Raw genomic sequence first — 27,788 nt, 5'->3', positions numbered from 1 at the left:
GATACTGCAAGCTGACTGCAAAAATTGATCAGAAAAAGATGATTTGGAAGACTTCAGTGCCTAGATTTTGAGAAGAAGCTAAAGAGTTTATATATAACCAAACCTGTTTGGTTTGGTTTGCTGGTTGTTTTTTTTTTAAATTCCCAAATTATTTTCAAGTACTCATTGAAAGTCAGATGCTATTAAGGTTTTTTGAGCCAGCCACCTGAAATGACTAGCAGCTTCTGAAATATGTCACCTCAATGAAATCACCATTTGTTTTGCATGTGATACTGAGCCATCTTGGCTTTCATATCCCTCCTGAAATATGGTAAGCATCTCTTTATTTTGTTCCAGAAGATAGAAAACTCTTTGTGGGCATGCTCAATAAGCAGCAGTCAGAGGACGACGTGCGCAGGCTATTCGAGGCATTTGGCAACATTGAGGAGTGCACGATCCTTCGGGGACCCGATGGCAACAGCAAAGGTAAGGCGATGGCTTGCGGCACACCCTGGCTTTACTGTCAAGCTAGACCTGTTCTCAGCGTATATATCATTTTCTGGTGTCACAAAGTCACTAAACAGCCTCCAGGACAGCATCTCTTACATTAGGAAGGGTCACATTCACTACGGGAGGCCGTTTCTTTGCTGGTGATGACTGTCTGCTTGTGCATGAGAGGAAAAGATGATTGCACTTACAAACAGATGCCCCGTGACAAGCTATGTCTTATCACGTGCAAACTGATGCCTATTGCTGTTTGCTTGCAAGGCAGATCCTCCCCTCTGAACCCAGCACCTTACTTTTGCCCAAGATGTGCTCTCCCCACCCTGTTGAACAGGTCAATTCTTTCTTTAACCAAAGCCAAGGTTGCTACTTTACATCTTGACTCCCTGGCTTATTTCTCACTCACTAGCCCCAGGTCTTCCCTTTCTTCAGTTGGTCATTGCATAGGTACGCATCAACCAGTGGTCATAATTGCAATGGTACAGGTGCTGATTTAAATATTACACTCAGTAGACATGTACTGTTTGAAACGTGCAAATGTTTCATTAGAAAACTAGGTGCCTTACCTCCTCCTGCCACTTTTTGGCATTACTTGTTACCTGGCTAGCATAAAGGATCATGTCCTACAGCCCAGGTGTAAGAATGAGGCTTCTCTCTTGAATGTGAGGGTAATTTTTTTTCCCATCACTCTCTAGACAAAGTAACTTCAATTTGAATAGGAAGCCCTCTTCTCTTGACAGTATAATGTGTCCATTAAATATTGATCTGCGTATAATATATCATAAACTGTGCTGGAATGTGCAGCACTAAGGAAGAGACCAGTCTTGCTGACACAGTTCATATCTCACTGGATATTTTGACATGTGACAACACCAACCAGCATATTTTTGCAACAGGGAGGCAAAAAGTCCAAATCACAGTGATACACTGGAGAAAGATACTGCTATTCCATAAAATCACTGGCGGCCAAAATAGACTTCACACCAGCATTATAGGGTGGCTGTTTGATGTAAGTCAGCAAAGCTCAGCCTTCCTGATATAAATGGCTAAAAATCCACTGTGGGCACCTTTCTTCAGTTGTATGGCTACTTTAGTTTCATGACACCCAAAGACGGGGGCTGCCCCACTGGAAAGTGGTAGGCTAGGTTGGCCCATAAAAGCTCTAGCCGTCACAACGGTAGGCGGTTAAGCACACCATTCACTGAACAAATCAGTAAATTGGGGAAAAGCAAAAAAAACATATATCTGTCTGCCTCCACCTGGAATTGTATGGAACAAAATCTAATGACAAAGGAGTTAAACAGCGTAATAATAAATGCAATAATGCCTGAGATCTGTAAGAAACAGGTTCCAAAGGAGATCCAACCCACAGACTTGTATTCGTACTTGCTCTCTTTTTTTTCTTTTTTTTGTTAAACAATTTCATTTTAAGTCTGAGTCTGAGTGGCAGCTCCATATTGCTAACCAGTTTAATTATTAGTGCTAGCGAGCTGCAGTCTCAGGCTTGCATTTCACTGAGCTGTTCGGGATCAATACTGAGCCTTGACAGAGTTAATATTACCAGCTTCCATTTGCTGGTGCTATTTACTGAGAATGTGAAGCTCCTAATTTACACACACACAGTTACATACACGCACACATGCACACAGAGCAGTCAATCCAACAGAAAACTTAAGGCTAGTGCCCTTATCTTAGGAGACAGTCAGGCGAGCCACAACTCCCACAAAGTTATTCCCAGTCTGTAATGTTTTCCATCTGCTAGAAACCAATATGTGACACACAATTTTTGTGATTTATTTATTTTGGGTAAAACCCATAAGGCTTAAATTCCACCGAAATTGAGATTTAAGCAGATTGTCTAAGTGCCAGATAGCAATCAGATCTCATAGACTTCAACCCTACCCAACCCATTACATGAAGGCCCACCAGGCATCTCTGCAGTGAGTCTCTAAGTCCTCCAGGTACCTCAATGCAAGCAATGCTCTCAGAAGGTGGGTCCCAGCTTCCCACTTTAAAGCCACCACAGTCCAGTCACAGCCAGAAAGCTGCTTGAACCTTGTCTGAAGCCACAGGTGATGCCCTGAGCCATGAGGTATGCCCTTCATAGGGCTGCAGAAATGCCTCCTGCATGAGTCAGTCAGGGGTAGGCATGGTGGCTGGAGCACACAACCAGGTAGCAGAAGAGCTGAGACTGAGGCATTTCTCTGCCTGAAGGGGAATAAAGAGCTTGTCTCTCCTGGGAAAGGTGGGAGAGGGAGTCTTCCTGCACCCCTCCGGGTAAAGCTCACCAGTGTGCATCCAGCAGCGCAGAAGTCCTCAGGTGAGGAAGCTGAAGTGGACTCATTTCAGCAAGCCAGCAGGACCCACAGGGTCTGCACTGCTGCTCTCTGGACAGCCTTGTTTCTTTTGTTTTGGTTTTTTTTTTCCCCTTTTTTTTTTTTTCACTCCATTCAGCAGTTGTCTACTTCAGTAACGCAGAAAGCAAAGATTTCCCACAGTACCAGAAGTTCCACAAGAGGAGTCTTAACACTCTTTGCAATTATAACCTTAGGCCCTGACTCTGCAGTCTTGTCCAAGCTGACAAGAAAGAGCAGCCCTTTCAGCTCTATAGTCTGGAAGTAAGGAAGGAAAGAAACATTTGAGCACATGTATCTCCCTGTTCAGCACAGGTTATATATCTCTGTTTGTCAAAGTCCCTTCAAACTCCAGATCTCCTGTCAAAGAGACACCATTGTTCCGAGGCAGGCGGCGTGACTCACGTCCTCAGCTTATGAGGTACTAGAGTCAGTTCTGGTGAAAATGGGAGGGCAGATTACGTGCACTTCTGATGTTGTGTACAGAAGCCATCCCATTGAACACACAAAAAAACCAGACAAAATGTTGGGATCTCTGCTATTGCCTTGACATCATACACTAGTGAAAGCTGAGTTTTCACTTGCCCTGCTACTTCTAAACCGACTGGAAGCAGTAGGAGGGATCCCATTAGCATCTTGGGCATTAAACAAGATAAATGTCTGATGCTCCCTTCATTCTCACCTTTATCCAGCTCCACTGGTCCACCAGGTTCCTCAGCACAGGGGTGAATTTCACCTGAAGAGAGTGAAGCCTTCAACATGACAGCAACGCTGCAGCCAAAAATCCCTCTTTAAATGCAATGGGTGACTGGAGCTGGAAAGCTTTTGTATATTTGCTAATCAGCATCTTCTTTTTAGAGGCAGAAAGTACAAAAGAATCTCTGCAAATAATTAAACACCCTAATTCTGGATTATCTCTGATTAATGAAGAGGAAGGCGCAGTATCTCAGGAGCCCGGGAATGCTGGGCTGCGATTATGTCATAATTGATCCCTATTGTTTCCAGCTAAAGTTTATCTATCTCATTTTCTCATGATTGTCTCCTCTCAGCTCCTTATAAATTAGATCCAACTATTAGCAACAATCATTGTGCTTTCCCTGAAACGCAGTCTGAGCACAGTGCTGAGGGAGTGAAGGGCTCCTAACTATGAGCTAATTTCATATGTGTGCACCATTTTTAGAAGGGGCTATCACTGCTTTCTTCAATCTCACTTCTATCAGCCTGCAGTGATGATTTTGGGGACCTTTGGGGCTCATTCTTCTAGTTTGCAAGTGGGGTGTTCTAGCACTACACTTTTTTCACCCTGCACTGTATGGATCCATAAGGGTGTGTGGACCTTCTAAAGAGGCTGCACAGGCAACAGAGGAGAGCTGCCCCATTGTCAGGACGGACATCCCCTGCGCAGTGATCTGCACCCCTTCAGGGAAACAACTAGGGCTCTGAAAATTGATTAAAATCTCAAAAGTCTTTGGTAGTAATAGAAGAGGATGGAAGCCAGAACTTCTCAGATCTCTCCCAATCTGTTCCAAAAACCGCCTTAGCATATGGAAATTACTCTTCCCTTCTCTCAGTCAGTTTCCTTGTAGCTAAGAGTGTTAGCAATACTTTCCCCCACTGTAGTGGTGCATGTGACCCTTTGAAGTGTTGATCATTTCTGCATTCTAGCACATATTCATAAATGCACCTTTCTGCCCTAAAACCTTATGTAAGAGATCAGTGTGAGATCCCTCGCATGGCAATGCAGGCCAGAGAAGCACTGCCTACATTTCTCTAATGTCCAGAGAAGAACACCTGTACAGGCAGTGGCTCTGTAGCTATGAAAGACCAAGATTTAAATTTTGGTGATGTTAAGATGTCAGTCATCACACGTGGATCTCTTCCACTACTGCTTCTTCATCAGAAGCTCTCTCATGCTTTGTCAGACTAAAGCTGCTTGGAGTCAAGACACGCTCTGAGCAGTCTGTCATGGAGCTCTACCAGACAGTGATAGGATAAGGTACCTTGTGGATTTGGAGTAATCTGAATGCTTTCTGTACAGCTGTCCTGTAGTTGCCTGTAACAAGTACATGCAGCTTTCTGATAACTGTTACGCAACTCTTTACTCTTTCTCATAACACCAGAGGGAGGAGCATTCATCATTAAGTCCAATACAAATAAAAGGAAATTCGTTTTCACACTATAAACAGTAAAGCTGTGCAGCACTCTGCCATGAGAAACTGTGGAGGTCAAAACATAAGCGTCTTCAAAACATACTTGCTAAGATTGGGTCTGTCAAAGCCCGCTATAAGCAGTGTGGGGATTCTGCATGCGGCTTTGTCCTAAGAGGTCCTCAGGCTGCTGATGACTGGAGTTTGGGAAGGAATAATCAGAAGCATGTTTGCTTGTTATACTTTCTTCACAAGCACCCTTATTGGTCAGTTCTGAGGACAGGATACTCAGCTAGATGGACTTTCGTGGTAGCCATGCAATCTTTCTTATCTTTCTTCTTTTTCCTCTTCCAGGGTGTGCATTTGTGAAATACTCTTCTCATGCAGAGGCCCAAGCAGCCATCAATGCCTTGCATGGCAGCCAGACAATGCCGGTGAGTAGCCCTGTAACACGCGCAAGTGAGGATCAGTCCAGCCTTTGCTGCCCTGTGGCTTGATTGAGGAGGAGGGATGATTTATCTATGCTCTGCAACTCATCTTCCAGGAAGGATGGACAACAGCTCAGGCATGCTGGGCCTTGGGTGTGCTTAGCTCAGCAGGATGACACTGCCATTTCACACGGGCACAGAACGCCAAGGGGTGCTGTGTTCTGTCACCAGCAGTTTTAATGACATGGAAAAAAGACATATGGTTCACAGACACCAAAAACATTGGGTCATACTCACCATGAGTGTAACCTTTCAAGTTTCAGAAGGATTAATCTAGTAGGAACTTCTGTCTAAGGGCTTCTTTGGTTTCCTTACACAAAAAGTCCCTGCCTCTAGGTGAAGGATAAAGAACTTTTTGCCAGCACTCAGCAGAGAGCAGCATGTTCACGTGATAGCACTAGAAGGTAGAGACAAATCACACAGTGATGGGCATTGTTCACTACTAGTACAAAAGTGCTTACTTAGGCATAAATGTGGTGCCCTACATCCAACTTTTGAAAGACAGTCAGACCAACTACTGAATCTTCTACAAAACATTTGAGGGCTCATTCCATTTGGACAAATATCTAGTAATATGGGGTTTTGAGCCTCATAGCTCAGGGAAGCAGAAATGGAAATGTATTTTCTATGCAAAATTATATTTGTACACCATCACACAGGCACAGAGGAATGTAAGGCGTTCCACTGTCACCAAGGAAAGACGATCTGGTCCAACATGTTTTGGTTTATTATAATAGTACGTTATTTTTGTTACTAATTATTCACAGTGTAAATCATGAAAGGCTAAGAAGCATGCTGACAACTTGGAAAGGATACAGGAAAGCTCAATAAAGGATATTTAAGAATGTAAAGTCTTCCTTTCAGTAAGAGACTCTAATGTAAATTCATTAATTTATCCAAATAAGTTTAAAGTCGGCTTGGCAGATTGTCTCTAGGTCTTTGCAGAGACGAAAATGGAAAATTCTTTAGAGGGGAAAAGGTTTCTAAAAGTAGCAAATCATCAAGATCTCATTTTTTGGAACCCCATCTTTCACAAATCAGGTTAAAAATAGTACATGTTTACCAGTGACGCTATTGAAAAAAATCTCCTTACAGATGGGGGTCTCAATTATTTTAAGTATTACAATACTTCTAGGAGTCTCTTCCTAAAAGATTCCTTCTAAGAAAAACAGATGCTGGGCTTGATGCTGACATCCAATAGTAAAATATTATGGGCACTTTTCCTGAGACAGGTCAAAGAGGTACTTTTAATTACTTTCTTTCAAACCTTGATGCGAAGTGGTAATATGTGTAAACTGAATGGCAGGAATTGCCATTCCACGGGGTGTGGTAGCACAAAAAGGTGTCATAAAAAGTCCGTTCCTGTCCCACAAAGCTTGCAAACTCAGGTGACAGAGGTGAGAGGAAGATGGGAGAGACAAAACCCAAGAAGAATTGAAGATTTTATCTGGATCTAGTGTACCCAAATTATCCTTGTCCTTCCTATTTTCAGCACACTTTCAATAAGAAAAGATGCTCATCTCTTGACCACATGGGAGCAAATTTCAGTTCCATCCTGCTGACATCAGCTGAACTTAAGATGTGCAAAACAATGAAGAATTTGGACATTTCAATCAGTCAGGTTTTTATGGGACCATTTTTTCTGTTGATTTGTTTGTCTCAAATACCTGTTCTAGAAATGTTCTTGAAACGGCATCTAAAAAGCATCACAATTTAGCCCTTACTAGATGCATGTCCTAGATTCACAATTAAGTTTCTGTGGTCTGATGAGTTTCCATGAAATGGATGAACATCAGCAGCAGTCCATGTACTTACTCTTGGTTCACAGGAAAAGCAAGTAGAAAATTATAAATTTCACCCTCTTCATTATAAGCCAAATTATGTGGCGATGCCTTGTATCTCCCATACAAGCAGGCACACGGGCAGTTACCACGGCTCAGCAGACTAGTGAGGATGTGTCGAGTGACTCCCACTTGGGGGAGTCAAGACATGGGACACACGCTGTTTTTCCCACAGGGCCTCAAAATGCTTGAGGCGCGTTGCATGCGATGGGCCAAATCCTGCAAGCGATCTCTGTTCCCATTCTCATTCTCATGGTGCGTCAGGGTGCGTAGCTTCTGTCAGGGCTTGGATGTTCACAGCGAAATGCAGCCACCTGGTGGTGAGATGGCGATGTAGCCCTCGTCCTTGGAAAGGAGGCGTGCATTGCTGCCATCTTCCTTCAGACCCCCCCCTCCCATTTCTCTCACCATTAGGACCGGCCTCATTTGTCCGGCTGCGATGCCAGCTCAAAGTTGTTCCTGTGGTTCAGCCAATTTAAACGTCTCTTGCCTTGTCCTCGTGTACTACCAACGGGGCATCCATCATCATTCTTGTCAGGTCTCGAGCCGTTCGTTCCTGCGGCAGGCTCCTGTTTCTCCACAGCTGTCAGGATTATTGCTCTACTGTGACTTCCTGTTCACACAACATATGTTGCCTAATAGTTTCGAAAGGCAACTTTCTTTTATGAAAGTTTTTTTCCTTTTTTTTTTTAATTTTTTTATTAACCTTTCCTTGGACAGGTGCCTGACCGCCGTCCGTCACAAGACCACTTCTCTATGCAAGGCACTTGTTTCTCCTAAGGTCTACAACTTTCCAATTTTCACACAATCAATTGCTTTGAGAAATAACTTTCCCAAAATCCCTTACTTTTGAGCAGGCCGAAAGTGCCTTCTAGCTGCCAAGAGAGTTTTTTTGGCTCTTTTAAAATCATATTTCTTATCAACTCATCAGCTTTACCATTGTGAGTTACTTGACCTCCATGTCCTCCTTTATGAGGGATCATAATTTTCATCTATTTATAACAATTATATGCCCTTACCTTCTGCTTTCGTTACCCTGTCCACTCCTGCGTCTCTTCCCCATCCATATGGGCACATAAACAAGTCTCTTCTCTCAATTCTCTTCTCTTCTTCATCCAAGCCTTGTCCCTAGCAGCCTTATCCACCAACACAAATTCAGCTACTATTTCTATAGTGACAGCTTGCAGATCTCACTTCTCTACTGCAGGACTGACTCCTGTATAAACTAAAATCTTGGCCTGTCTTTCCAGCATCTCCTAGTGGATGTCTAGCTGTCAGATCAAGCTCAATATGTATAAAACAGAGCTCTTGAACTTCTCCTCCCGAATCCTGTCTCCTCTATCCTCCGCCTCCATTCCCAATCACTGTGGACATTATCATCGTGCCCGTCAGTCATGCTCCTACCTAGGCGTCATCTTCAGCTTGGTTTTCTCCTTCTCTCTGTTTCTCCGTCTCCGGGCCAAATGTCAAAGGGTAGTTCTGCACAACACATCTAACACATTTAAGGTACGGCCTTGTCCATCCACCCACACGGAATAAACTCTCCTCCACACTTCATCACGCGTACCTAAATCGCAGCAGCTTTTATCCTACCCAGAAAGTACACAGGGTTAAAAACTACGCTACTGTTGCATCTTTTTCACTGCCTCACCCACTGTGGCACCTCAGAATTTCTTTTGTTATGAATTAGTTCCTGGAAGGGGTAAAACAGTACTGTTTTCTACATTTTCTTCATAAAGATGAGAAGAAGTGAAGAGTGTGATTCATTTCATTTAGCTTTAACAGTCTAAAAGTTTGTAATCTATTTTAAATACCGTCTAGGATTCCTGGAGAAAGGAAAGAGAGAGAGAGATATTTCTGTAGATTTGTGCATTCTCCTCTTTATCTGTCTGTGCTATGATGGGCTAAATCACCTTCTGGACATCCTGTCCTTTTCATTAATTATAATGGAGATCTCCATAACGGCCTTAGACTGAATACCTGAGGTGAGACTCGTCTCACCTAATTTGAGACATCCAGAAGCTAAGGAGCTATGTCTGAGGTTGCCATTTAAGTGTTTGTCATCTAAGCTTCTATTGTAATTGATAGAGAGAAACAGATACCTCTGGAGAAATTTTATTTTACAGAAATAGACTTTGAAACCTGTCAAACTAAAACCCAAATATAAGTGTGTTTTTTAACTAATTTTAGGTGTCAGATTCCGATGGTCTCCCAGTTCCAAAATAGTGATTCTTCACCTGAAGTGCAACTTAGAATGGAAAAAGACCCATACTGCTTAAAAACAAAAGCTAAAAACACTTGCTTCCTGCAGATGTCTCAGAGTCCACAATTGCCTTAGCTCACCAGTGATAGACCCTTGCCACCCCAAAATCCTTCTGCTGCACTTGTCGCTGCCATGGTAATCTTGCTGGAGATAAAGATATAGGGTGACTCTATACCAGATAATACTAGCCACCTACAAGTCAGGTATTAAAGCTCTTCACTTGGCCTCTTGTCTGATGGTGATTCCTCCCACATAGCTCAGACAAGCAGTCTAAGATTGCCTGACTGAGCCGTGGCGCCATCTGTCTCCCCACTGAGCGTACAAGGAGCTGCCCTGACCATGCGGCTTAGAGTGGACACCTGACTTCATAACCAATGCAAGGGGAGCTGAGTCCTGCTCTGGGTGTTTGCTGACCAATTAAAGCAATTTGGGATTCAGAAATCAGGCGTCCTGCATGAGTCCTCTGACTCCTGATCTGTTGCATGTACTGTGAACTTGCCTAACACGCTAGTTGTCAGCACTACGTTCATCGTATATTTAATGAAATTTAAGACCATTAAGACCTCCAGAAACATGTAAGGTGGCTTCCCCCACCACACAAGTCAGGTCCTCTTTTGTTTTACTGTAGAAGTCTGCATCAGCTTCATGAAACCACAGCATTTCTCCTGCATCCAGGCGATAGCATCCCAAGTCTGTCTACGCCTGGCTGAACATCTTCCGTGAAAATTACTTTTCGGATGGAATCCTTGGTTTTGTGAAAAGAAAGGAAAATGTGAGACTTGGATACAGGCACTGAACAGATGTCTGCCTTACAGAGAAAGATTCAACTTAGTTGAACTTCAAAAAATAAAAAAGTACTGCAGCCCAAAACTTTGTTAACTTGGGGGCTTTCATTTCAACATTTTTCTGTGCATCTCTTAACAACACAAATGACAAAAACAACTTCAAATCTCTGCTCAGGAACCACCTGTGTCAAATTATGCAATTATTGCTCAGTGTTGTTAGGTGACAGACCAATTAGATCTCTAATTGTTGTATTTAATATTTTTTTATTAATCAAGAACATATGAATGACACAACAACTTGAAGAAGATTGACTTTCAGCCTCCACCAACCATGTTCTTTAGAAGTCCGCTCAAGGCACAAAAATTCCCATCCAAGCACCATTAATAGTCAGATGAAGGGATTCTCTTCTTGCCTTATGCAATATACTATCTACCTTAATATACTGTAAGAGATTTTTGCCATTAATTAAGCTGGAGGAATTTTTCATCTCTTTAGTTTACTAAGTGAGAGTGACTTAAATGTGAGATTACCAAAAATTGCCCCAGGAAGCAAACGTCATTTTCAGTTCATCATGTTCAGTGGCCCTCTCTCAAACTCTTGGCAGACAGGGCACCAGTTCCCATCTTCCTAGCTTTGGATGCTCAGGCACCCCATCAAATAAACCAACCCCAGCTCACTTTTATGACTGCTATTATTATTGCTGTGCATTCCTACGGTGCAGTTACGACTTTGCAAAGCGCTGTGAAGTTGCCTTCAGACACAGTCCCATTACAGAAACTGGCCGAGCAGCTGTTCTCACCCCCTGTCAACACAGCAAAGGAATATTTAGGTGAATTAGGGATGGAAGGGAAAGCAGCGAGAGTCTGCAGAAGGAGCTCCGAGCAGGTGGAGGAAAGAAGGAAAATGGGCCTTTGTGGGCATGATGAAGTTGTTGCCTGGGCTCCTCGCTTGCAGAGCGGCGGGGAAGCGTCTGTTATTATGCGTGCACGCTGGCACCAAAGCGCTGAGTCGGCAGAAACTCCCTGAGAGGAGCAGCGTGGTGGCTCCGGTGAGTGGGGGGCCACAATGCCGTAGATCAGCTGAGGTATTTTTAACAATTATTTTGATATAAACAGCTCTGAACTTGAGGAGCTCCATGTAAATGGGAAGCAGTGGGGCTTGTAATTAGATTTGTGTACACTTTCATAAATTGCTGGGAAACATCAAAGCCGTGATAGAAGGCTGTGGTGCACTTTATTTCCTTCTTCTGTTCTTCTGTTAATTGAATGGTTGATGTGTGGATAGGAAGTGTTGGCTTCACGGAGTACTATTTACAGACCCGCTGACAGCTGCACTGTGAAAATTAACAGGAACAGAGCAGCCTCTGTCACAGCTCTTCCCATGAGGGACTTGCTTCAAATTGGATCATTTCTTTCATAGGAGAAACTTTCCTCGTCTCTCCTCCCTTCTTCGCAAATACGCACACACATCCAGCTGCACACTCCCTTCTCCCCTCAGGCTCATGGCAGCCTTTAGCGCTCAGAAGGAGGGTTTGTCATTTCCACAAAGTTGGGGGAGTTTGACTCCAGTTCAAAACTTATAGCGTATTCCACTTCCAGCAAGACACATCTTCAGGAAGTCAACCAAATCTGTGAGTCGGGTGTGTGGAGCCGCATCTTTGTGTTTGCAGGTCTCGCGTCAACAGGAACATGTTCTTCACCCTCTTAGAAACTCTAGCAGATTTTCTCTTAGACTACTACTGTTGGATATGTGGTTATTGTTGAACTAACATGCAACTGCTGGGTGCTAAGCATCACACAAACCTCTTACAGGAAAGTTCCCACACTCGGCAGCTTACCAACTAAAGGCCAGGGTTGACCTGTCTGAATTTCATGAAAGTGTTGGTCAAAGTATAAAACTTTGGGGTCATCTGTAATCTTATCATCTACACTTCTCTTAGAGTTGATGGAGAGAGACTAGCCCCTCAGAGAGACATCTGTCTGTCTTAAGTAATTGATGGTTTAGAATACATACTCAAAATGGCTGCAATTAGGCCATCCGAATGTCCCTCTAAGGGACAAGACACAAGATATAAGAAAAAGAAGCAACAATACAATGTCTCGGAATTAACTGGTCTTATACACAATTAATCAGTATATTTCACCAGTTCATAGACAAAGTAACAGTAATTCTTGTTCCCAGTCCCAGTAGAGAAGTAATAACCAGTGAATACTTGAGCATCTAAATCTTAATATTTACCTAAACCTGGAACACATAGAATTAAGAAGGTCAAATTTGAAACGATCAGTCGACCACCTCATTTCCCATTGGGGGTCTTCAAAAAATCCAGGTAGCATAAAACAGAATCTCAGACAAACCCGTAATGCAAATAGATAACAATTAAACAGACCATGATTCAGAGTATCAATTAACCAACAAAATTTACTCTCATTTAGATTCCAGCATGGGCTCAAGTCCTCAGTTAATAAAAGCCGTCTTGTGAAAGTCAGTAGAGAGATAGAGAGTCGCTGACCCCCTCAGGCTGTCAGGGTAAATAGGAAATGGGAAAGTCATTAGACTTTAGTTTTACATCAACACAGAAATATAAAGCAGGGTGTTTCAAAGGTTGATAGGAGTCCAGCATCTAAGTGCCCTTCTTGCCTCACAGTTGAATTTGCCCTAAAGTTACTTGCCCAAAGTCACAAAGTCTAGGACAAAGTGGGGTATCATCAATGCAAGTCCATATGCTCAAATTAATGCAGGAGACTGAGGCCTCCTTTTACACTGTTGATTTTGGAGAAGCTGATAGAAGAGGACAAAGATGCCAACTTAGACCAATTTTTTTTCTCTTCACTGTTGATCTTCTGCTCTTTAAAGAACATGCCCTCAATGCCATGTCTTTGTGTAAGACACAGACTAGCTTGCTTAACTCAGGGCAAGACACAGCACACACATTCCTTCTATTTAAAAATAATAATACAGTAGGAACCCATTTGTAATTCACCAGCAGTAAGCCTGGCCCTCCTTCCAATAATGAATGATTTTTCTGAATATGCTACCCAGACACCATTTATAAAGTCATGTGTTGTCCTTTGGGATGAAAGAAGCAGTGGATGTGTAATACCTAGATGATAATTTGCAGTTATTTCTTCCATCAAAATCCAATGGCTCTTGATAGTTCAGCCTCACTTTCCTTTGAGGAGGGGGTTCTGGCTGGAGGGCGGATAAGGTTCATGGACCATCCCAACCCACTGCTGCAACCAAGACAGCTGATTCTACAACCTTTGGGCCAGCATTTTCCCACTGTTACCATAATTTCCCTTAATTTTTTCTATAAAAAGCAAAATCATGTTCCCTGCCTCCCCCTTGTTCCATAAATGAACTGATAAATCACATGTTTCTGTGTCCCAGAACAGAAATCCAGTCAGCCCAGCTGCTTTACAGGGGGTATGAATGATGCTGGCATCAAAGGTGGCCTTTACTTCTCTAGTCACATCTCCCTGCCCAGGCAGGCATCTGGCAGGACAATGAAGAGACCCACAGGATGTGGCAGACTTCATTTGCCATCTTCCCCAGGCTTCTTTGCTCCCTCTGAACAGCAGCATTCATTGCCTCCAAATGGGATAAGAGGGATAACTACTCATGAGCTGTATGGCCTCACTCTAGACAAAAGGATTTAATTGGTACCATAACATCTCTTTACAGGTGCAGGGGGAGTTGGGAACCAAACCAACAGCCATGGATTTAGCCAGGGGAAAGCAGGAGTGGGACCATGCCACCACTGAGTGTTGCCCAAGTCCTGGCACTGGCAGCAGCCCCTGTAAGGCTTGCTATAGTCAACAGTTGCCTCATCTGGATGAGATTAAGACCTGAAGGGGCTAAAATAATTCATAAATGCTAACCTTTCTGGGATATCAGAGACATTGATAAGCTTCCAGTCCGGGAGGCATAAAATGCTCCCTGCCTGGCAGGGGTGTTCCCAGCCTGGGGGCTGGAGGGAGTTCCACCAGGCACCATCAACCTCCTCCAATAAAGATGTGCTCTTCCTACCACAGAGAGGAATGAAGTTGTCAGTATTAGGTCTTTACCTCCCTGCTTGCTTTGGGGGTGTTTCTTTCTTACCCCTTCTTCCCTTCCTCTTTCTTTTGCTCCAAACTTCATTTACATCAGTGGGAGCTTCCCTTTGATTTAAGTGGGCTCTGAATAAAGGTTAAATCACTGGATGCTTCTGCTTGTTTCCCTTCCAAGTCCCGCTCAGGTGTGCTCCTGCTCAGTCCCACTGGATTGATAACACACATTCTTGTAAGGAGAACAGAAAGACCTTAGTAATTGGTAGATTGCTATCCCTATCCAAAACATAGCCAGCGTTAAGTGGTTCAGTAGCTATTACCCAAATGTGTTTTGCGAAGATCAAAATGAATTTTTAAAGGGCAAAGATGTATTTAGACCAAAACTATAACTTTCAGATAAGGCCCTCAATTGAAGTCCGCACAAATGCAAAGCATCCTACCAAACACCAATGACTTTGCCTCGGATGTTCCCTGGCAAGTAAAGTCAGGTAGGGGAATGTGCTTGACTTCCCATCCCAAAGGTCTGTGTGGTACTCACAGGAATAGCGGTTGTCAGGTGTCACACACCAGTAAGGAGACACATTTCAGTCTCGGTGGAGTGGAATGCAGTAAGGGCAGACCCTTTGACATAAACCAACTTCTTGTTCCACCAAAACCAGCAGAGCTTCACTGAGTTTACACCGTATCACATCTTCGGTTGACCACCTGTTTCACCATGTTAAAGCATGGGCGATACCTCCCTGCAGGCAGAATTATTTATCAATCAATGATCCTGTGGTCTTACATTGCTTGGAGATGTTTAGTTTAAATATTCTACAAAAATGCAAATACTTCTTACTATCCCAGTCAAGCAACACGCTTTACACCATGATAGCCTTGAGTCGTACAGCATGAGAGTGATCTGGGATGTTTAATCATGTGCAGCACGTTTGCAACTCGGTGCTGCTGAAATCTTCTTTTATGCCACATGCACAGTTGAAACGTACCTTCCCAGTTTGCCAGCCCTTCCTCAACATCTGTTTCTTTCCAAGTCATTTTAGCATGTTCACATCCTCATCCTGAACTGCCAAGGAAGAGTGGAGCTCATGTGAACGTAGTCACAAAGCATCAAGGGCTCCATACCTGGTTGTGATGCTGCCTTGCTGTGACAAAAGACAATTCGCTTTATGGCTCTGGAATTATTCCACTTCTCTTATTTTCATCCTTGCCTATTTAGACTGAAGGACAGACCATTCAGTAACTAGCTTTCATGGGACTCTGTGCTGCAGCTACCAATAGCAATAAAAATTCATTAAAAAATTATGGCAAGTCAGCATACGTTGCTGTAAGAATATTTTCAGGGAAAGTATATTTTTAGTAAATACAGAACTAAATATACCTTATCTTCCAAACCATGTTACTCTTATTGGGAATGGGAAATCTGTAACATTTTCTTTTGAATTCTGGATTTTAAGTTTTTCTTCAAACAGACAAAAAAGAATTATTTATTGCTTTCATATTCCTAAATAGCAGGTTAGAATTTCCAGTCTACCAGTATAACAACATTTTCCACTTCATAATGCATTAAGGAAGGCAAATGATTCTGTGAGGACTTTTATCATCCATAGACTGAGCTAAAAAACGCAGAGCTGCTTGAAGAACTCTGCTTTGAAGTTTAGGTTGTTTGGATATCTGGCTTTGATTTGAGGGGCATACTAATAGCCGGGTTATACAGTGAAGTCTTTCTAATTAGAATTGGGTACAGTGCCACCAGGAGTCAATGACTCTGTTGCCCTGCGGAAAGCAATAACTTTAGCTCAGAGAGACACCTGCTAAGTGTTGTATGGGCAAGTAAAACCTAAATCAAGCTTCCACTCCAAATAAATTACAGCTCCGGAGACCTGTGAAGGGAAGTTCCTGCAGCAACTCTCTCTGCTTAGACATTGCATGAAGAATCTCCTCTACCGAGGGAGCAGCATTATCAAAGGGTCTGTCACTCCAGCCCTGGATGAATGCCTCCTTTCCCCGCTCCGTCTCTGTCACTCTCGTCTCAAGTGTGTCTAAACCAGCTCTCAGGACTGTGCAGTGGAAATCGCTCCTAGTGACTGCCATCCTACTCATCTTGCAGATGAGACATGAAATTGAAGCCCTGAGTACAGAATAACACAGCATATTTCACAAGAGGGTAGGGATGTTAGTCCTGGTCTTCTTGCCATCTTACAGCATGGGTAATTACATTTCTACCTAGCTAAAATTCCTTCTGCTCTACAGTTTTCATTGGACACGAGTTTCTTTCTTGCATGTCTAAAATCCCACGTTGGGGTCAAACCCCCACCGGCTAATTCAGCATCCCTATTTTCAGTAGAGCTACACATTTAAAGAAAAGCATTTAAAAAAAATCCACCTGGTTTTGCTTTCAAAGTTAGGAGGTATCATACCATTACCTGATCTGACAGACCCCAAAGCAAATAAATCCTCCTTTGGCTTTCAGGCCTTAATTTCAAGGATCCTTGCGTGCAAATACTACCCTGAATGGTTTGCGGAAGATAAGCATTCTCCCTGCTCCACATTGCAGTTGCAAAGGGAGTGCTAAGGCAAAACTTCCAACACGAGCAATCCTATTCGCATGGTGACGTTGAGAAAGGTGGTCTGATTGCACAAATGAGAAGTATACAGTAGCACCTATTCATTTAAGTATCTTGGATGGTATGCATGGCTGACATTTTTGGAAGGTGCTTAATAGGATCTGCACATTCAGATCTCTTACAGTCAAGAGCATTAGTCACTGGAACTTTAATGTAACAAGCCTTTTTTTAAATATCTTTGTCCCAGAACTTCTGACTGGCTCCCTATGAGCCAACCAAGATGTAAAAGTCCACCTGTATGAGAGTAATACCCTTGCAGTAAAGTACTTAGCTGGATGCTTACCTCCAATGGGACATTCACTAAGCTTAAAGTGAAACACGATGTAATGGCTTTGGCAAACTAGGTCCAAATTCACCACATTTTCAAGAAAAAGATGTCTAACTGTCTGTAGAGATCGGTAAACTACTGAGTTAGAGGAGACTTATAAGGTTGAAAGGAAAAGAAAATTCAGGCATATATTCTGCAAGGAAACATCTTCACAAAACTTTTCCTACGAATGTTGTTCTAGGGAGAAGCAGCTTTTCCTGATGCCGTGCAGTATTATTTGGTCTTCTGAAAAGCTTTTGCTTAATTTGTGTGTACACTCCATTTGGAAGGCCATAACTAATGGGAAAAAATCCCGACAACCAGTCAAAAAATTTCTTTTCCTTCGCCTTTAAATGAAATATCAATGAATGGATATTTTATTTTTAGTTGAATATGAAATTTCACAAGTGACCTGTCAAGCTCCTGTTTTCAAGAATGACTTTATTTCACACGTCAAGACAGGCTGGGAAATTAGTTTTTCCCACAGAGGACTCTGATTAGGGATTACAAAGTGAGTGTGGCACAGGGTGATTTTTCCTCCATCTTTTCCCTCGCCCCGCCAGCCTAGAGAGCATCTGACTCTGCTGACTAAGGGGAGCAATTCATTATCACACAGGAAGCAAGATAGTCAAGTAGACTTGCTGGCCCAAGAGAGAATAGGGAAAGCATAATAATACTTAGCCCTTATATTATTCTTTTCATCAGTGGATATCAAAGCACTTGAAAAAGGAGGTTGATTTGATGGGAAAGGAGATAAATGCCAATTCCAAGCAGCCTATTGCAGAGGCACCAGCAGGAATGCTCACTTTCATGATACTACCTTTCAACTGTGGATCTGCAAGGTAGAGAAATAAACAGGTCCTTCCCTCGCTAAAAATGCAAAATTAACACAGAGATCTCAAAGTACATTTCAAACATTATTGACTTACCCACTGTAACTCTCCCGGGGGCTGGAGAAATATAAGGTCCAGTCCAACAGCCGGCAAGAGAGAGAGAGATTATGTATTACTAATAAATGACCGAGCAGACAGGACCTATTGCCTTTGTCAGCAGACAACAGCTGATTTACACCACGGTTTAACTGCTTGCGGAAGCAATAAATAGTCCAGATGAAGGGCTCTGCAGCTTTTACCCCATGGAAAACCTGGCCCATTTTAGGGAATGTCCAGTGGATTAGTGGGAGTCACTGGAGTAGAAAGCAGTCTTGTGGTGTTGTAGATGAACAGCACTGTTTGGCTCTGCTAAAAATTCTGCACTGGGTGACCTAATAGAGTTTACTGCCTGATTTCCTTTGGGCCATGTGAAAGGGCTGCACATGAGGAACCACATACAGAAAGCATCAACCCCAAGGCCAACCTTCAATTCAAGAGCAACGCAGCATCTCTACTACCTACCTATCTTTAACTGCTTACATGCGCATCTTGTTCCAGAGCACTCTTAAAAAGCCTTCCTTTTTCTCCTCTTTCGTTGTAGCGTGTGCTCTAACTTGCTTCTATTTGCCAATGGCCTTTTTGACCTGCGTATATGATAGTGATGTTCAAAGAGGCCTGAAGTCCTGCTGTGACAGGCAACCTAGAAAAACATCTCACAAGAAGCAGTCTTAGAGCCCATTGGGTCAAACGGCTGCTGTGCAGTCACTACCACTCACATCAGGAGGGAAGAACACTCCAGGGGCAAGAAATTCATGTGGAGGTTACCCAAGTTTTCATGATGCCATCTATGATAATAGCTTGGTTTTCAACACTGTGAGTCATCAGCAATTTCCTGAGGCAGTTCTCTGGCCCTAGGACTTCCAGGGCAAATAGAGACAGAAAGAAAGAGGGAAGGAAGAAGACACCAACTTATTTACACTTCTCTGTCCAGCTAACTAGAGAAGGTCACATCTTCAAAACCCATTTGTAGAGATGAATACTCATTCACCTCATTCAGTTTCAAAATTCTCCGCGCTGCATTGTGCCCACCGTGCTGCAGCCTCTGCTCTGCAAACCACGACAGCAGCTCTGAACAGCCCAATCTGCTCTGGACCAGTGCCTCTCCCCAATACAGCTGCAAATAGGTTTAAATCATTAGATTCAGGTTACCAAACAGTCTCTTGGATCAGGGTTAATTAAATGAGTGTTGAAATCTAATTAAGGACTGGTCCAGGTGATAATTAGCAGGAAATGTATGCATTAAAATATTCATTTGTCGATGAGCTGCAATTAAGAGTGTGATTTGGGGAAGGATCAATAACTACACCATGTGATTTAAAAAAATGAAAAGTCGCCCAGCCTTGAGCGGAAATGCAGGGGAATTTTGTCTATTTTTTTTTTCTCCCCCCCCCACCTTCCTTTCTGTTTTGCTCTCATAATGAGTTCTGAAGACTGCTCTCCACCCTTGAATAGAACATTCATCCCTTTGTTTTCCTGAAGCACTCCTTTCACCCCCTTGCTCTTCACCACATTGTTTGAGTGGGTTATAGATTTATTAGAGAGAGACTAACAGGTCAAAAAGAAAGATTCTTTGCCAATGAAAATCACTTCCTCTCAGAGCAGGCTGCTAATCCAGGGAACATCGCTCATTGTGTGGCCTTAGAGTTTTGGGGTTTTTTTAAGCAAGTTAATTCTTCAAGTCTTTATTCATAACCAAGGATCCGGAGAAGCTATTGAATATGCATAGCTTGGATTTATATATATGTGCATCCATAGTTATGGTTTACTGTGCTGTTCCCAATTTGCAGCAGAGCAACTCTGCTTTCACCAAGATTATTTTTTTTCTGGTTGCAACTACATCGGGGTGCGTGTAATCCAGTTAATAACACTCCCCTCTGTGTAATCCCAGGCAATCCCACCTCTGCTAGAAAAACAAGGGCCCTGCAACAGCCCAGCTGCTCTGGCACAGAGCTCGTCTTCCTCTATGGCCGTGGCCAGTGGCTGAGCTGGCATTTTCCCCACTGACTGTATTTCCATCAGCGAATACCAGTGTGTCAAAAGGGAAGCGTACCCAGGGAGCGTGATGATTTCGGCTGCTCTTTGTCAGTCTCCTGACAGCTCACCTGCCCATCTCCCCAGGCTCGGTGGCAGCCTGGCTCCCAAGGCAACTGTCTGCCTGCTGTCGGGGATGCTGCCGCATCCCCCCTCCCTGCACCCCTTTTCCCCCCGGGAGACCACGCTGTGGGGAATCAACCAACCCATGAAGTTAGGACGTCCTTGGAGGCAGCCAAAAAAATATCAGTGCCTTGCTTCCCTGGCAGATCTATTCCTTCCCATCTCTGCCTCCTATCAGAAATTTAAGAATCTCAGTTACTGACCTTTCATCTGATTTTGGGGAGGAGAGGGATTTCTTTCATCCCCAAAGGCTCTACATTTTTCACAGACTTCTGCAGCCAGTTCTGCACCAGTGTTGACTGCAGACATAAGCCAAACACTGTAAAACTCACCCAGAAAATTGCAATATTAAATGTTCATGGAGAGGAAACTCGGGTCCCTCAGGTACTGTTTTTGCTCCCCTAATTTAAGAGTGCTGAAGAGATGCTGCTTGGTGATGAGATGTACACCCTGCCCAGCATACTGAATCCTGTATCCAAGGCTGGACAAGGATTTCTCACTGGACATGGGGGTTACAAGAAACAGCAGTGTGAAAGGGTAATCCAGCTCAAGCGTTCTGGCATGGACAGAGCTAACACATTCCATCAAAATAAATCAGTTCACAAATCCCACCACAGTCATCCAACAAAAGCTTCTACATTTTTCTGCACTGAGTCCAGATCTTTGTCCTCTGATGAGGACAACCTACTGGGCCAGAAGATTTTCTATATGTTGAAACAATAAGGCAACAGAGAGAATCATTAATGACAGCCTAGAAGTTTGAATTTTGGAGGAAACTAGGAACTGGGATGCTGGCCTCAGTTGTTCACCCGCAAGGGTCCTTTCCTTCCTTCCTGAAGCTCTCAGCCTCTTGCAAAGGTCCAACTCAAAAGGTCTGAGAGGTTACGTGGGAAAAATCAACATCAGGTGGATCCCACGCCACCAAATCTGTGTTAGTTGTATGGATTGCATGAGCCAGTGTGCAGCTGGCTAATTCACTTGTGTGTCTTCTTTTGTCTCATGTCCTGCAGGGAGCCTCTTCTAGCCTGGTGGTGAAGTTTGCTGATACAGATAAGGAGCGTACAATGAGACGCATGCAGCAAATGGCAGGACAAATGGGCATGTTCAACCCCATGGCCATCCAGTTTGGAGCGTATGGCGCCTATGCACAGGCAGTAAGTATATATACTGGCTCTACTCATGTTCACGGGAACAGGGGTCACACCTAGAATGGCACAAAGCACATACGCGCAGAACAACAGAGGAGGAACAACTGATTTCTCCATTAAACTGGTTAAACGATGGGAGCAAACTGAGCCACACCATCTGGGACAGGAGAGGACATCTCCTTCAGAGGTGCAATATCTGCTTCTAGCAGTAACCAAACCGTGGTCATGTGTGTATCCATGAAAGACATTTCCTATGGGGTCTAAGCCATTGCTGTGAAATCCAAACACAGCTAGCATTAGAGTTTTGGATAAAATAGGCCTTGAATTCAGCTCATGTTAATTCTCTGTCCCTTGTCAGTATCACTGGGTGCTATAAAATGTTTGTGAAGGCACAAATACCTTTCCGGTCCTCTGCTAGAGACCACACAGACTGGGTTGAACAGGGTAGATGGCTCTCTGCTCCATTTGGCCAGGCCCCTGCTGCCCCATGCATCACCAGGGGTGTCTTTGGGGTGGTCACTGGATAAAATGGCAGCTTTTAACAGGAATGCTTTTAGATTCATGGAAGCATGCTCGATAATACTAAAATGGTCGAGCAGACATATGCAGATGTACAATCCCGGCTCCCCAAAACAGTATGATTTAAGTACACTGGGAAAACACATCTGCTATGTAAAGCAGTGTTGCACTGTCTAATTTCAGTTATCCTACTTACATATCTAACGCAGACCCTGGGCCCCTGAGAAAATGTGACTGTGCAGGGAGCTGGGCTCCTGACAAAGCCCTGAAATGGATGCCTCTGGCATAACTACCTTTCCTTAGGCTACAGTTAACAAGGACCTGCAAGACAAGATCAGGTTCAGGTTACTCAGTCTCTGCCAGATACTTCAGAGGGAGGTAGAGGTGATCCCTGCAGCAGGCAGGGACAATACTGCCAGGTGACTTTGGCTGCCTTCTCTGAAGCAGATGAAACAGGAGTATTTGCAGGCAGTGACAGTGCATTGAGGTGCTTCATCCCTTTGGTGGTAAAATGTGGCCCTCTTGCACTCTGTGCTGGATTTGCGTGCAGGAGGGAAGTACCATTAATCACATTTTCAAGAGTAACGTCATCTGAATGAGAGAGACCAAATGACTTGCCCTGAGTAATACAGGGCCGACTCAGAATCACATTCCAGTGTGCCCGTACTGCCTCCAGCACACTGACCGCAAGGCTGTTCTTTCTTCCCTGCCTATTTCCTTCTCATACATAGACAACACGGACTCCCCATCACATCCACGTGAGTTTTTTTTTTAACTTGAGGGCCTAGAAATTTCTGTCCTCCACCGAGCGTCATATGCTTCACTGGACACTTGGTACAACACAACCTGCCCTTTACATGAGCCATGTAAAGTCAATATGTACCCCCTGGTGCTATTCTGAATTTTTTAATTTTCTTTCCACTAGACAAATTCCCTTTTGCCTTCCATATTTCCCTATTCATTTTTATTCCCAATCAAAGAGAATCTTTGCCTCGTCCTTTGCTCCCCTCCTCACACAACAGAAGACCTGTCCCCTCCCCAGCCTGGCTGTGTTTAGCTGTCGTCCCGGCTGGGGAAGGCTGCAGGAAGGGGAAGAGACAGTAAATCACAACTGAGCCCAGGCCAGTGGCCAGCAGCCTGGCAGGGGGATGTAACATCTGTGACCCTTGTACCAGAGGAACTAACAGGAGGCAACCCGTGGGCAGCTGGGGACAAACATCTGCAGAGGTTTTCAGGCAGGAGAATGTGGCTCTGGAGTCATGCTACAGGCATTGATCAGGCAGCTGGAGAGGTGGTAAAGACACCACTTGCCTGATGCTTTGGACCGAAAACTCTTCTTGCATCATTTCTAATCTAGAGTAATTCTAATTGCCATGATAATAGAGTCATTCCAGGTTTATACTGACGCAAAAGAGGATGAGGTCTGTACTTTTACATCACAGAAGTTCCCTCCGCCTATTTCTCACCAGCTTATACAGAACATTGTGACAGTAGGTGCTTGAGTGAGGATTTATCTCTGAAGAAAGAGTGAAAACAATTCCTGGGTCTGCTGCCGCTCCACTTGAAACTAATGAATATTTTTCCTATTGATTTCTGAGAAAGCAGAATTGGACCCATCCTCTTTTTTTTCCTGGTAAATATGCTAATAAGGGGGAAAGAATAAGTTTCACATCTTGACCCATTGGATATGACAGGCTGGTGACACCAATTACCCTGGGGACTTCAGAGCTGTCTAAACGATGGGATCACATTTCCATGTGGCGCCTGTACACCCAGAGTGTGCTCAGATGCTGTCTCTCAATCAGCTTCCCTATCTGTGTCTCTTCCTATCTGCTTCATCTCACAGTCTCACACAAAAGGGAAGGAAGGGAGCGCCGAGGCTCTGTGACGTTCCCTCGGTCCCGATTAATCCACCTTGGAGTGCTGGCTCTCAGATATCAGGGTGATTGGCACCTCGCAAATGCCAGCGGGAGATGGAGAGATCGATAGCGGGGAGAGGGAAAGGGGGAGCAGTTTTACTCAGCCCGAACTGAAGTTGAAGAGCTAAGGCAAGTCAAGAGGAGGGAAGGTGAAACAGTGAAAACGAGAGTAGTTACAGCTGATGCCACTGCCACCAGCAACTCGTGTGACCTTGGGTGAATTGTTTGACCCCCTGGTCTCATTTGCCAATGTATAAATAAAGCTGATGATCAGACTTATTTATTTTCCCTTCTCCCTCAGGGACACATCCGTCTCTGGTGCTTTCTCTCCATGGGTTTTCACGCAGGGGTATGATGATAACACAAGTTTAAGAGCTGCCTCGGTGCCTAGTAGTAAGGCCAGGACTAGCATGAGACACTATGCTCTGATTCGTACTCATAATCTGTCCTCCCATCTATCCCACTGCAGTCCTGACTGATGTCTCCATATAAGAGTTCCCAAGCTATCCCATGACAGCTGGTTAATCAATAGTTTCTAATGGTTCGTCCCCGTGGAGGAGGTTGCCAAGGCCCCTAGGCAGCCGTTTCTTGCTGAATCTCCCCTAAAGAGGCAGCACGCACATCACTGGGGCTGCATTACCTCTGGCAAAAAGGTGTCCATGCATCAAGGTGGACAGTGCAGCTGAAACCCACACAATGCAGCTGTTTGAGAGATTAGTGGGCAGCCGTGGATTTGCAAACCCAGCAGCACCCCCGAGGAGAGGCGACGAGGGTCTCAGTCCATCAGTGTTTGACTGATAGCTGTTAGTGTTGCCACCAGGACTGCTTTGGGCCCCAGCTCCTCTCTAAGTCACCTCCTTTGGAGCCCAGCAAATGGCCATGTCACAGTTCACTCCCTGTTGCCGCTGCTGCCAACCTACTCAACCTCAGCTTAAGCAACTTTAACCTTGATAACAGTGGCAGCCTCTCTCAGCTAAGAAACTAGTCCCTGGATTCAGCAGCCATATGGCCTCAGATACAGACATAAAAAAAAAAATCAGGAAGCAAAAGGGTTTCTCCTCTGTGTGTGGTTTTTGCCTCCTGTCCTCATGTGCCACCTGCAAGCAGACCAGACAAAGCTTGGCACTAACACTGTGTGCTGTTCCAGTGACACAGAAAGTCACATCAGACCTACCTCACCTCTTCTGTATGCAGCTCAAGACAAGTCAGGTTTCATCCCTAAAGCTCCCAGTGCCCCTATACTAATTTGTTTCAGGTTTTTTGGGTTGTTTCAGCTTTTTTTTTCTTTCCATCGATATCTTCCCATACTCATTTAGCTTCTCCTTTTAGGAGGCAATTATTTATTGTAGTTCACACAGCCATTAGCCCTTTTTGTGGTCAGGCTACTGTGGATCTACATCAGCTGGGTATTGATAGTTGTTTCTGCAGTCTCAGTTAAGGCCAGCTTGAGGTATAGATCTGACCTCAGCCTGGAGAGAAGGAGACTGATGTGGGGTGGCACCACCTTTGATTTGCTGCCAGTGGAGAACGAACCTGCAAGCACACGCTCCAGCTCAGAGCAGCACAGCCTTAGTCCCTGGTAAGAGATGGGGTGGCCAAGTCCAAAATCATGAGCAGTAAAAACCCAACCAGACCATGAATGGTGGTAGCATAGCCCTGGCCCAAATTAGCAACAGTGGCAGAAGTTCCCGCAGGTCTTCTTTCTATGAAGAAAGTGGCAAATAGTGCCTGTCTCATGTCACTGCTGCCCCACCGTGCACAAAAGGAAATGCACACAGACTAAATAGGGTTGGGAAGTTGGGAAAATGCAGAAGAGCAAAGCAAGAACAAAGGAAGGAGCCTTGGAAAGTGACAGATACTGTATAAATTATTTAATTTTTAAATTATTTAAAATAAGATCAAAGTCATAAATCAAGTTTGCATAAAAAATAGGGTGGGAGTGTTAGCCACGGTCTCCTGGCCAAATTCCAGCCATGGGACTGATTGCATCCTGCAGCAGGGGACAGGCATAGAGTTAGTGAATAAAAACAGACAGAGGGGGACAGGGGCAACATAGGCACCAGTAACATTTGCTCTCCGGCCTGGAGCAAGTCCTTCCCCAACAGTAAACCCCAGCCCCCTTCACTCTGAAAAAATACAAATGTCTGCAGCTCCTGAACTGCAGGCAAAAACTGCAACAAATGTGGGAACATCCAGCACTGCGTAGCATTCAGTCATCGTCATAAGTGGTCACCTTGGGAAGTCAGGGCAGCAGTGACTACCGCGCTGACCATAAAGCCGAGGTACCCCCCCCGCCTCCCTGTCCCAGCTCCTGTGGAGATGAAAGGATATTTCTGCTAAATGATCTGAGGTAGTGCTGAAGGGAAGAATCGGTTCTTCCAATATTTATTCAATTCGTACTGTGAAATTATTTTGGAAAGATACTTTAAAAAATTCAGCTAGCCCTCTGAAATCAGGGAAAATTTACTGAATATAGACTATCTTTTGCATATAATAGTTATTATATTTAAATGACGAAAATGGGACAGTATATTTGGTAAATACTACCTGTTATGCAAAGCACTTGTTCTGATCTGTTCCAGAGGAGTAAGCTATTTTGAAGCCATAATGTTTTCTAGCAGGGCTAATACCATATTTCTGATCATCAGCTCCCTGGTAATTCAGAAATAACGAACATTTAGATTTGGGCTCTATATGCATATGTTTTTTTATGTTCTGTGGCTTTTTTCCACAGTTCTCAAGAAGTTAAAGACCCAAACTGTTGTGTGTCAGACTTTGAAAGACACTAAAATACATGAATCCAGGTGTTGTAGATTTGTTTAGGTTTTTTTAAGTCTTAATTAAATTTAAATTTTATTTTCAAAGCAGGAATTTCTGTTTCCAAGAAGACACTAGAAAATGTATGAAGGACCATTCTGATTTTTTTGCAGAATATCTTCTGTTTGAAGGCTTGGGAGATATTTTTGGGTTGATTTCCCAATGGCCAGTTACGTAAAACAGACGTGAATTGGTCAGTTCTGTGATTTTACCAAATATGAGTCCTCTTACAGCTTGGTTGATCACTTTACTTACCTCTTTCCATCACAGGGATACCATGAGGATTAATTAGCTAAGTGTTTGTATAGATCATTAGAGGTGGGAAGCGTGGGATGCTGCTATTACTTTTATTATTATTATTACTGAGTGAAGAATATGAAAAGTCAAACAAAACGTCATGTGGCTCAGAGACAAGGATAGAAAATAACACTGAAAAAAAAAAAGAAGGTCATCAGATTGTTCAGAGTAAGCTTTCTCGAAGGGCAATGATCATTTCAAAAAGACAGCATCAGAAATAGTCCTTCTCTCTTCTCTTTCCCTTCTTCAGTTTCACATGTATTTCTTTGGGGGTGGAGGAAGGCAGGCTGTAGCATCCTTGTCCTATCACTAGCAGGAAGTTTTGGCCTTGAGTAAGTCAATTCATCTCTCATGCCATTCCTTCAGTAAGAAAAGGATAATATTTGCTGCCGTTGAGTGCAGTTGCATGACCCTGCTGTCTAACAGTCACTTGATGCCAGAGGAGGCCACCCTATTCCCAACCACATTTCTGGCCACATGTCCTCACCCCACGCCACTAGACTGACAGTGACCACACAGGGAACCACTTTTGGTAGGAAAACTGGGAGCAAGTGCTGTGGTTTTGTGCTGTGTGGTCAACATTCTGCTGGTGTTGCTACGGGGCTGGTGCTCAGCAGCATCAGGTGTGCATCTGTCCTGCTACAAAGGTAGTGGCAAGAC

The 27,788-nt window shown here is 43.9% G+C and overlaps 1 protein-coding gene across 38 annotated transcripts in view; it reads left to right on the top strand.

Moving 5' to 3' along the window:
• The window catches only part of CELF4 (CUGBP Elav-like family member 4), a 687,335-nt gene that overhangs the window by 608,327 nt on the left and 51,220 nt on the right, over nucleotides 1–27,788 (top strand). For 14 of the 38 annotated variants that reach the window (XM_054185258.1, XM_054185281.1, XM_054185264.1 and 11 more), the window contains 3 exons: nucleotides 340–465; nucleotides 5,339–5,418; nucleotides 21,439–21,582. In XM_054185258.1, the coding sequence (XP_054041233.1) occupies nucleotides 340–465; nucleotides 5,339–5,418; nucleotides 21,439–21,582 (350 nt within the window). Of the gene's footprint in view, nucleotides 1–336; nucleotides 466–5,338; nucleotides 5,419–21,438; nucleotides 21,583–27,788 lie in introns of all 38 variants that reach the window. The other 24 variants (XM_054185267.1, XM_054185251.1, XM_054185252.1 and 21 more) reach the window with 3 other exon arrangements.

The sequence above is a fragment of the Rissa tridactyla genome, chromosome Z (genome assembly GCF_028500815.1).
Source record: "Rissa tridactyla isolate bRisTri1 chromosome Z, bRisTri1.patW.cur.20221130, whole genome shotgun sequence".
NCBI classification, from domain to species: domain Eukaryota; kingdom Metazoa; phylum Chordata; class Aves; order Charadriiformes; family Laridae; genus Rissa; species Rissa tridactyla.
Note: the sequence above shows the minus strand (reverse complement) of the source record. Positions and strands in the feature narration are given on the sequence as shown.